Source organism: Daldinia decipiens (assembly GCF_022478715.1).
Source record: "Daldinia decipiens strain CBS 113046 unplaced genomic scaffold F4813scaffold_9, whole genome shotgun sequence".
Lineage (NCBI taxonomy): Eukaryota > Fungi > Ascomycota > Sordariomycetes > Xylariales > Hypoxylaceae > Daldinia > Daldinia decipiens.
This window is the reverse complement of record NW_026054552.1, coordinates 962475-972674: the sequence shown is the minus strand read 5'-3', so window position 1 is coordinate 972674 and position 10200 is coordinate 962475. Positions and strand designations below refer to the sequence as shown.

General features: G+C 49.7%; 2 protein-coding genes across 2 annotated transcripts; one reads left to right on the top strand and one right to left on the bottom strand.

Annotated features, from left to right (window-relative positions):
• Positions 1–967: 967 nt before the first annotated feature.
• Positions 968–4024, top strand: F4813DRAFT_340410 (fork head domain-containing protein). Its single transcript, XM_049241245.1, has 4 exons — positions 968–1788; positions 1853–2869; positions 2923–3797; positions 3855–4024. Exons 1-4 carry the CDS (start codon positions 1675–1677, stop codon positions 3937–3939), a joined length of 2091 nt encoding a protein of 696 aa, XP_049101639.1. The 5' UTR covers positions 968–1674; the 3' UTR covers positions 3940–4024.
• Positions 4025–4996: 972 nt separating this feature from the next.
• F4813DRAFT_353752 (clustered mitochondria-domain-containing protein) lies at positions 4997–10113 on the bottom strand. The gene is made up of 4 exons (XM_049242674.1): positions 9696–10113; positions 9505–9612; positions 9385–9440; positions 4997–9314 (listed from the first exon to the last, which is right to left on the bottom strand). Exons 1-4 carry the CDS (start codon positions 9718–9720, stop codon positions 5601–5603), a joined length of 3903 nt encoding a protein of 1300 aa, XP_049101638.1. The 5' UTR covers positions 9721–10113; the 3' UTR covers positions 4997–5600.
• Positions 10114–10200: the final 87 nt, after the last annotated feature.

Sequence of the window (10200 nt, the reverse complement as noted above, 5' to 3'; positions counted from 1 at the left end):
TTATACATAGGTACTTAGTCTGAAGCCACATCTGGGCAAACATTTTAGAATATTCGAGATGTTGATCAAGGATAATCTTATTGATTTGGCCGCGGCTGACGGCTCCTCCCGAAGTCTAGCGAACCGGCGAACCGGCGAACCGACGAACCACTTATACCCATCTCCTTAATAGTCAATATACGCAACGGCGAAACTGAGAGCTCCTGAAACCAAAAATCTATATTTTGTCAGACGCTGATTGACAAGGCTAGCAGGTCAGTAATGGTATAAGACAACTAAGCCATAGAAAGTGGCAGTGTCGTGAGTGGTTGAAGAATAAGCCGACCTGAGACGGTTTTAGATATTTGCGCTGAGATATGAAAAGAATAGAAGCGGTAGGCTGCACTAACTAGGCCGCACAGGCTGTCAAGATGGTCTCCGCAATGATGTGCAGACTCTGGTAGTTCTGGATTTAGCCTGGGCCAATTACAGTGGGTGAGGGCGGGCAAGTGGGTGAAGAATCTGAATATAGCGAATTGGAAGCATCTCGACGGAACTGCGGGGATCACTGCGTCAATAGAGGTATTTTTGAGATGCGGGATGCGATGCAGAACTGTCAATCAGCAAACAATGGGCGCTAAAGAGTTTGCTATAAAAAAGTAAACATTCGAAGTATAGACATCTATTATGTCGATAATAGAAGTAATGCGCAGGCAAGTCTTATTATTACTTGCTAACGTGAAGTAACAAAAATAGGTCTGCATCTGCATAACAGCATTGCCTCAATTACATGTAACTACCTAAGGTTGGGAGGTAGGGATGATATCTTATCTTATGTACGTATTGTACACAAAAAAAGGGAAAGAGGAGCTTGGGGCACTTTAAAATAATTCAGGCGGGGAGGTGCTGGAGGTATTTTAAAATCTTAAAAGGGTGACTGACTGTGAGTCTGTGACGCGCCTCGGTTGGAAAGTGGGTGACAAAGTGACAGGGATGTCCTTAAAGTTGCGTAACGAAAGAGGGAAGCGCGACCGATCGACATTTTTTTTTTTTTAAACAAACCACATCACCAAGTCAATATTTGAAAACTAATCGCACCAAATCGCATCGCATCGCACCGCAACCAAATTGTGTTGGCCCCCTCCAAGCTTTGCCTTCCACTTCTATAACCCCGGCGACCATATCCAGAGTAACGAGCCTGGTTGCTATCATACTTTCCAAATATTTATACTTTGCGCCGTAAACCCTCTACGACTTTTTTTCCCTTTGCTTTACCAGCGCGCCTCATTTACCACTTGCCGCGTCGAATACTACGTTGCCATCACCGCGATATTTTCTAGCCCTTGAGCCTCAACGAACCCTTGACGTCCTGGACTTAACTTATCATACCCCACTTACGTTTGCGTTTATCTATAACCAAATTGCAACTACTTGGTCGAAATACGCAGGAGAGTTGCGATATTGTCTTGCGATTGAAACGACTACAAACCTCGTATTAATAGGGTAAGACCATTGTCAACTCTGTCGCCAATTTTGTCGCCTACTTGCGCTATACCTTGAACCTACCCCGTCGCACGTCCCACTAGTTCCGGGTCTATAAATTGGCATAAATCCACCCTCTTTTTATTTACGATCCGCACCATCTGGGAAACCCCGCCAATACCTCGTGGTTTTGCCTTGTAATGGGCTTATAGTATGCCTCCGTCATCGAAGCGATCACAAAGGACGCGCCGGCATCGCGATATTAGTCCGAGCCCCGCCCCGCCGGAGCAATCCTCGCCGTCGCGCCCATCTAAACGCAGAAGAAAAGTGAATATCCTTTCCGGCGCTTTATCTCGTCGCTTATATCTACTAACTACATTTCTAAATATAGGGTGACGAACTAGTCTCGGAAACCGTCGAAGATGAGGGTTCAAGTCTCACCCTTGATAACTCGGCGCCCGAAGGGTCTAGCGACGACGACCGACTAATTACTCAAGTAACCCAACATTTGCGAAGCATTCAAACCCAGGCCAGCAAAGATCATGCCAATGCTATACACGAAGCCCAGACCGAGGATATAGAGGCTTTTGCCAAAATATCCGCACACGACTGGACGTATTACATCAAGTCGTTGTCTATTAATATTGGTAGAACTTCCGAACCTTCCCATGCCCACCCCCCTCGACAAGACCGCGAGAATGAAGAATTTGTTCATATCGACCTTGGTCCCTCCAAGACGTTCTCACGCCAGACGGCCATCATTTACTACGACTCGGACCCTGGAAGGTGGTTTATTCAGGCGAAAGGGCGCAATGGCATCAAGGTCAACAACATCCCCATGAAGAAAACGGATACTCCGCATCCTCTTTCCAGCGGCGAGGTTATTGAAATTGGTGGCATCGAAATGATGTTCGTTTTGCCTGCTAGCATAGGACCCCTCGATATACACCCTATGTACCTTGAACAAGCTGGCATCAAACCTTCGCAGTCGACCCCTGCGCGCGAAACAGGACGGACAGCTCTTCCTACGGCACCTCCGGCGGATCATCCATCTTCGCAGCCTGCACGACCCTCTTCCTCCCGCGGCCAGCTCTTCCAGCAACCAATCGCGCCTGCGCCCCCCGATTACCGACGGCCAGGCACACCACCCTCGGCCAAGAGTCGCCCTGCTACTTCTCAACAGAAGACGCCTGCACAAGGCTCTTCTGGTACGGTGATAATGAGTCAAAGTGATGTAGACTTAAGCAAAGATGAAAACAAGCACATCAAGCCTCATTTCAGCTATGCTCAAATGATCACACAGGCGATCATGAGCACGTCGGAGGAGAAATTAAACCTTGCCGGGATTTATCAGTATATCACGAAGAATTATGCATATTATAGACACCAACCTCCTTCCGGGTGGCAGGCAAGTTTAATATATATATTTCCCCTGCAACAACCCTGCTAACCAAATCGCAGAATTCAATAAGACACAATCTATCATTGAACAAGTCCTTTATGAAAGCACCTCGAACCACGGACGAGCCAGGTAAAGGTATGAAATGGGAGATTGTTCCCGAGGCCCGCGAAGAAATGATCCGCGTTGCGTACAAGGGCGGCCGTGGTGGGCATCGAGGCTCTTCTGCACCCTCGTCTCCCAGTCAGCCTAGCCAGCTGAGTTACATCACTCATGGGCCTAGAGAGATCACAAACCGAGAGCCGGCGTCGACCCGAAAGCGTAAGGCCTCCCCACTCGCATCGCCACCCCCGAAGTCATCTTTCAACCTATCCCAGGTTACACCAGATCGCAAGTATTTACCGACAGGGCCGGCGAGCTTCCAAGATGGAAGCCCCCTTCCGCGCCGGCGGGTCTTAGACGGTACCAACTCCTTTGATGCTGCGCAGGCGCTTCCGCAATCGCCTCCAACTCTTTCTTCTTCTTTTCTTCAGGATGAGAGTGCCTCCTTCGTCACCCCGGCGCCTCACCGCGTCCACCCTAGGCTTGCGCCTCCCAGTACCGCCCAACGGCCCAGCCAGCACATGCCGACCAGTTCTCCCGCCCCTTTCTGGAAGTATGCCGACATCGGCAGCACGCCCCTGAAGCCGCCGCAGTTTGACGTCAGTCCTTCGAAGCCCATGCGCCGCTTGACAAACAGCAGCAGTCCCCCTCCCGCCGCGGGTGATGAGTCACCTGTTGCAAGTCCCAGCAGATCGACCCGATCAGCCCGCACGGAGACCCAAGACAGAGAGAAAACAGCCGCGCCGGAAGACGAAGAAGAAGAAGGCGAAGGCGAAGGAGGAGAAGGAGAAGGAGAAGGAGAAGGAGAAGGAGAAGGCGGGTTTGACCTTACTAAGTACGCTATCACTTTCCACAAGCTAGTATTTAGGACATTTTCTAATAGCTTTTATAGAGGCTTCCAGAGCATCGGCTCTTACCACGCCAATCTTCACTTCGGCGGTGGTCTCGGTCCCCGTGCAAACGGCAGACGGGCCTAAGTAATAGTGTCATATACTAACCTCATAAGAGGCATTTCGGCTACGACCAGTCGGCCTCTTGATTGTTTCATTAAGTGGAAATAGCTGTGAAAAGGCTTTCTGGCTTTTCTTCCCCACTTTGTACTATTATTCTACGAACCTTGCATTCCTTTGGGCTAGGGCGGTCAACATGTGCCTTCGATCAAGTCGATCTGAGAAGAGAATACGTCTTCTTGTCCTGGACGATGCTATACTATATGGCTTTGTACGGGTAACTGGATCTCGGATTCTAGCGGCTTCAGTGGGTTTCTCTTTTTATATCAATCGGAGTTGGCGGTACCATTCATTATTCATCATCGACTTTTGGAAGGCGGCGACATGAGGCAAGCGATTCGGTGGCCCGGTTAGGCGGGCGGACCGCATTGGACTGGATGGGAAGGAAGGTAGGTAGGTAGGTAGGTAAGGATACATCATGTACTATTAACGCATACGGCACCAACGACACAAAAATCGGCGTTTCAGGGGCTAGGCTGGGCTGGGCTGGGCTGGACAAAAAGGACTGACTGGGGGAGTGGATGGCGAGCTACGCATTACTGCCGGAGGCCTACACAAGTTTATGCATCGGGAGCGTCAGCTAGTCGAGAAGAGGAGTAGGGGAGTCCTTGCTTTTATGGTGTTGTTGTTTTTAGCCCCTTTTTTGTTTTTATTTCTTTTCGCATATGTCTTTTATTAGGCGATGGTTTTTTTCTCTTTCGCATTCTTCTTTTCAGCTCCGAACATCCACATATGCACTGCACCCTCCAACGGACAAATATATTGTTCAAGGCCTGGGTGTCCAGCCTACATAGCTTGTAGGTGATTTTCAAATGAATCCATATGAAATTCAGCAACTACAACTATAGCAAAAGCCACCATGCATGCAGAGTTTCCAGTCAATCAGGCACAGTTTCTCGCAAACACGTATGCAATGATGTGCACTTGGTTTCTAGTATACGGTTCCAACAGTTAGTTGCATGCGTGTATATGTATAAGTACAGTATGCTTAGATAGGTGCCTATGTAGCCAAGTCAAGCAACCTCGCAGGCAAGAGTGAAGATGATGTCTATTAACACACGCGAGGCAAGCAAGTACCCATAAGGGAATTGCGCGCCCCGTGTCTCGCATAGTATGTATGACCGAGAGCGGGAATAGATCCCCTCGAGATGCTATACTGACTGCCTGCTGTTTGTACCTTAGACCTGGTCCGACTGACTTGTCCCCTTCCCTTCGTCGTCCACCTAATATATACAGCTCAAACACCATCATACCATATGTGTTGTCGAGTTCCGACATACTGCAGTAGATAGAGAGTAAGGAGTTTACCGCCTATTAGGCGGTAGAGGTGAGATGAGGATAGGGAAAAAACAACGCGATGCAACACCCCTTTCTTAAATCTATGCAACCAGTCCCTGGGGGAGGGTAGAAAAAAGAAAAGATAAAAAAACACACAGATTTTTGACCCCGTTCCAGAGACGCCTCAACCGAGGGAAAATGTCATTCATGCCAGGTAGACGTAACTCTTCATTCTTTCCTTTTCATGCCCCCTCCCGGTCCGTGTTTTAGAGCCCCCTCATACCCGTTCATGTTAAGCTTCGTTCCCCGTGATCCGCATCCTGTCCCCGTGTCCTATTGTCCTTAACGCTTTATGAGGCAACGGCCGCGCCAACTCTAGTTTTGGGCCCGCTGCGACCTGTGCGTTTCTTGGTGCTCTTCTTCTGAGCCGTGTTACCCTCAATAAATTTGATGAGATCGTCGATGCTTCGGGCATCTGGCTTATCCGATCCGGGCTGGTTTAGTGCTGTGGGTTGTGCCATAGCGCCGGCGCCACCTCCTAATGCGACGTTGCGAGCCGGGAAGTGGATTCCAGCCCGTAGACGCCTTGACTGAGCGTCCTTGTCCCTCTTCGCGATTGCGACAGCGTTCTGTGTTAGTTGCTCTAACCATGTCTCAGCCTCTTTGGTATTGTTATTCTCCGGCCCAAGCTGCTGCAAGAAGATATTGTAACAATCACGCATCTTGCCGAGGGCAGCCTTGGATTCGTTGTCCAAAGCGAGCGCCTGTGCGAGCTGGAACAGGAGACTGGCAGCTGGGAGAGACTGCTTGCCCATCACACGCTCGCAGACAGCAAGGGCTTGCTCGAACCAGATGCGAGATTCGTGGTATGCTTGCATGTGCTGAAGCATGACTGCTGCATTGTTCAGGGTTGTGATCGAATCAGGGTGGTCAGACCCGTAGATGATCTTCCACAGGTCAAGCGCATGCTTAACGTATGTAAGAGCTGTCTTGCTGTCGCCAGATCCATGTACATAGAGCCCAAGGTTTAGGTAGTAGAGCAACGTATCCGCAGAGTCGACACCGATAGTACGCTCTGATACAACGACAGCTTTCCTCGCCAAATCGACAGCAGCCTCCTTCTCCTCGAGCTGATAGTAGATCTGTGCAAGACTAGAGTATGCTCGCGCAACTTCGGGGTGGAGGATTCCGTAGATTTGTTCGTGAAGAGTCAGACTCTCCAACAACAACTCCTGGCCAATCTTCCTGTTGTTTTGCATGATGGAATGGCGACCACCTTCCAAGGCCTCCTCGGAAATGGCACTCTTCGGTGCGGAGTCTTTAATAATCGGGACGACATTGATAATATCATCCGGAGTAAAGGTGGTTGACGTGCTGGTAGAGGAAGCAACGGAAGCCGGGGATCCATCCCTCGTCTTCTTCTTTTTCTTCTTGCTGTCATTCTTGCTATCGCTGTTTGCGTGACCGTTGACGCCATTTGCAGTGGGCGCTGCGCTAGGGTCGTTGGTGAATTTGAAGTCCTTCACCTGAACTTGAAGACCAAGCTTCAAGGATACGTCACGAAGGAGCTGAAGGTGCTTGATTTGGTTATGCCAGTCCGAATCTAAAGTGGACTTGAATCGGCGAGTGGCCTGCGCTTCAATTTCCTGTCGGAGACTCTCCGGGGTAAGATCCGCGAATGCAAGGTCAGCTTCAGGGTAAAGTACCTTTAGAGACTCGTCTATCTCAGCAGTAGGCTTGCTGTTGAAGCCAAATCCGAGAAGGCAGTTGAGAAGATGGGCAATGCCGGCTGAAGTAAGAGGAATTGGCAAATACCGCAAGTACTTGCTCGCAACATGCTTGAATGCTCTCGATATTATCTCCTGTAAGGCCAAGTCTCGAAGGCGCGAAAGCCTCGGTCCTTCGCAGAGAGACACAATCTGGCCAAGGTATCGCATGTTGATTCCGCGCTTATGCATCATCTTGGTCAACGACAAGCCATCCATGGGGAAAGGCAGATCTGCAGCCTTGATATCGTTGACGAAGTCGGGAATTGCTGATTCGCGTAGGTATTTACAGGCATTTCGAACATCCTCTTCGTCGGCAGCCATTTCCTCCTTCTCAGCTTCGGTCTGCGGAACTTGTCCGCTGCAGACATCTGGGTTAAGTGCGAAGTAGAATTCAGAAGCGTCAATGCGGTCTTCGGGCTCCGTTGCGGCGCTATCGTTAGACTCATTAGGCTTGTCTTCGTCCGTGCTCTCCTTCGCAGTCTCCTCAGATTTCTCTTCAGATTTCTCTTCAGACTTCTCTTCGGTCTTCTCTTCGGTCTTCTCCTCGGTCTTCTCCTCGGTCTTCTCTTCTGTGGACGAGTTTTCTTCTTTGCTGGATTTCTCATCTTGAGACTTGGACTGGGACTGTTGCTTTAACCGCGCGAGCTCCTTATTGACCCACTCGGTCCATTTTTGATTCCGGATCAGTTCCACGAGTTCTGGTCGCAAGACCGTCATACGATGGGGATACTCGAGCTCATTCTTCTCTCCCTCGGTGCTGCTGCTATTTTCTTCGAGCCATAACACATCAAGGGGCGTAATACGGTATAGGTCAAGGACGTATTTACGACCGTCCGTTCCCATCAGTCCTTTAGTTTCGACACTAGCCTCCAGATCGAATCGCTTGCCATCCTTATCCCAGACAGGATGCTTCTTCACTCTTAGGGCCTTCGAAAGCTTTTCAAAAGTTGGCGCAAACCGTTCATCGGCTGCAACGATCTCCTTCCCTTCTACTGCTCCATACTCGATGGAATTCTCGCCAGGTTCCCTTTGCTTAAAAATGCCTGGAACGACAGTCTGGCCAACGATCCTCTTTCCGAGGTAGTCGACCACTACAGTCGCCGGGCTATACAGCCCATCGATGTCAAGCTGGTTGACTAGACGCACGCCATTGACATCCTTTCCTGTGGCAACCCTAGCAGCATCATCGCCGCCCTCAGAAGTAAAGGTACCCACGCCGTCAGCTCCGAAAGAGAAGAACACGTTGTTGTAGACAAAGATCTGTGCATCGCGACCTTCCGTCGGGTTGAGGGGAGTGACCTCACCACGGGCAACCAGCATAGCACCTCGGGCAGCAGCATCGGAATAGTCAGCAAACAGCTTAGAGATAAATCGCTCTCGGAAGACACGGTCTTGAACCGTCTCTTTTGGCAATTCGCGAGCTGACTGGAACTCTTCGTTCCAATCTCTTAGGGTATCAGTGTTATCAACACCGGAGATAAGATATCCCTCCTGAGTTCTTGTGAGATCCGAACTGTGAGCACATAAAAGCGAGGATGGCGAAGGAACTAGCCATGGTGCCGCGGGGATAGCATTCGTCATCTGGAATGTGGCGAGAGGGTCCTTACGGTTGTTGTACTGCAGTAGTTGCTCGAAGGACTCTGAGAATGAGGGAGAGATCTGAGTTAGAAGTGTTAATAGTGAGTGCGCGGAATGACCCTTGGGAGCAGCGCGGGGCAAGGGGTTGAATTTGCTGTTCGATGACTTGTTCACGTAGAACCCGCCAACATGCGCAGTGATCTGGTATTGCTCTCCTTCGTTCGTGGTGATAAGTAGGTAGAGCAGATGGCCCTTCTGTCTAAGATGGTAGGGTGGAGGGTTCCATGGCGACAGGGCAATCGACTTCACCGTCTTGGGTGCGGGCTCTTCCTCTTTCGGTATTAAAGTTGAAGGCTTCGCAGGAGCATCGAATTCGTAGGCACTAGCTTGGACATTGTCGGCATCCTGGGCACTAGTAGTAATGGAATCGAAGAGGGAAATGCCGGGTAGAACCCCTTGCAGGGTGTCAGTCCGATCTCCAGCAGCACCAACCAGATCACGAATTCGGATGACATGTATTCTAGCCTCCTTTTCGGTGTAGGGGTCCTCTACTAAGCGGATCTCAGCTTCCGGACCGAGTCCCTTCACGTCAGAGATTTGCACAAAGTCATTTATGCGCTCGCCGGCATGCTCGAGGTGGAAGCACGAGTATTGGAAAGCAGATGGCAGCTCGATAATAGACTGTCGTAGCTCGTGGACCTGCTCTTGAGGCGAGACCTGTACCAAGATTAGCCATTACCGGCCATATAAGAGGAACCATACATAGTAGACAGGGGTATCTACTAACCATGACATGAATCTTGTTCGGCTCGCGGGGCAGGTGGATAATGAGAGGATACAATGCTATAGGCCGTGTATTAGCATTGGCATGGTAACGTCTACCTGGGAGGTAAGATTCTCGCCATACCGTCTGCAACTTCTTCTTCATCCTCCTCAGCTGCCTGGTCGTTGGAGCCAAGTGTAGCATGGTCAGACTGGCCATCTAGGGTTTCGGCTTCCTGGTCGGAAGGTTGAGCTACAAGAGACCACGATTAGCTTATATTCGCACAGAGTCAGACATATATATATTATATATATATGAATAAAAGCTTCACTTACCGGCAACCTCTGGCTTCTCAGACATTGTGGGCCAACTGGAACAGGATTAAGAGGGGTTGGAGGGGTCGTCGAAGTTTTGTGGTGCAAATCTATAATATCCTCTTACTTGTACAAGAATAGCAAACGAGATCCCACGCACAGCTTGGAAAATCCGGCGTGGAAACTGTAAAAGTATTAATGAACAAGGTCCGAGAAATATTATACAGGTCTAATAAAGGAACCGCAAATCAATTGAACTTGCAAATGCCGTAAATGGAATTATGTTGAAGAAGGTAGGAAGAATCGCCGAAGCATTATTGCAGCTAAGCAAGCAACATTTAGATTTCAATTTTTTTTTTCTTTTGACGGCTCGAAAAACCCCGGCTGTTCCCGGCAAGTCGGAGCTGCAGCGATAGTTAGGTCATTTGGGGCTTTCCCGTCCGCCCTAATGGTGATGCTCTTAGCACGTAACACTGCATAAAAGGGGTGTTACGGTAACCACCTCCACTTTGATTGGCTTAGAATT

Excerpts from the sequence above, each read along its gene's own strand:
- F4813DRAFT_340410 (XM_049241245.1), top strand. The coding sequence starts at position 1,675 with ATGCCTCCGTCATCGAAGCGATCACAAAGGACGCGCCGGCATCGCGAT. Across the intron at positions 2,870-2,922 it reads AACCTCCTTCCGGGTGGCAG|AATTCAATAAGACACAATCT; the intron begins GCAAGTTTAATA and ends ACCAAATCGCAG. Across the intron at positions 3,798-3,854 it reads GGCGGGTTTGACCTTACTAA|AGGCTTCCAGAGCATCGGCT; the intron begins GTACGCTATCAC and ends TAGCTTTTATAG.
- F4813DRAFT_353752 (XM_049242674.1), bottom strand. The coding sequence starts at position 9,720 with ATGTCTGAGAAGCCAGAGGTTGCCG. Across the intron at positions 9,441-9,504 it reads TGAAGAAGAAGTTGCAGACG|CATTGTATCCTCTCATTATC; the intron begins GTATGGCGAGAA and ends CACGGCCTATAG. Across the intron at positions 9,315-9,384 it reads CGAACAAGATTCATGTCATG|GTCTCGCCTCAAGAGCAGGT; the intron begins GTTAGTAGATAC and ends ATCTTGGTACAG.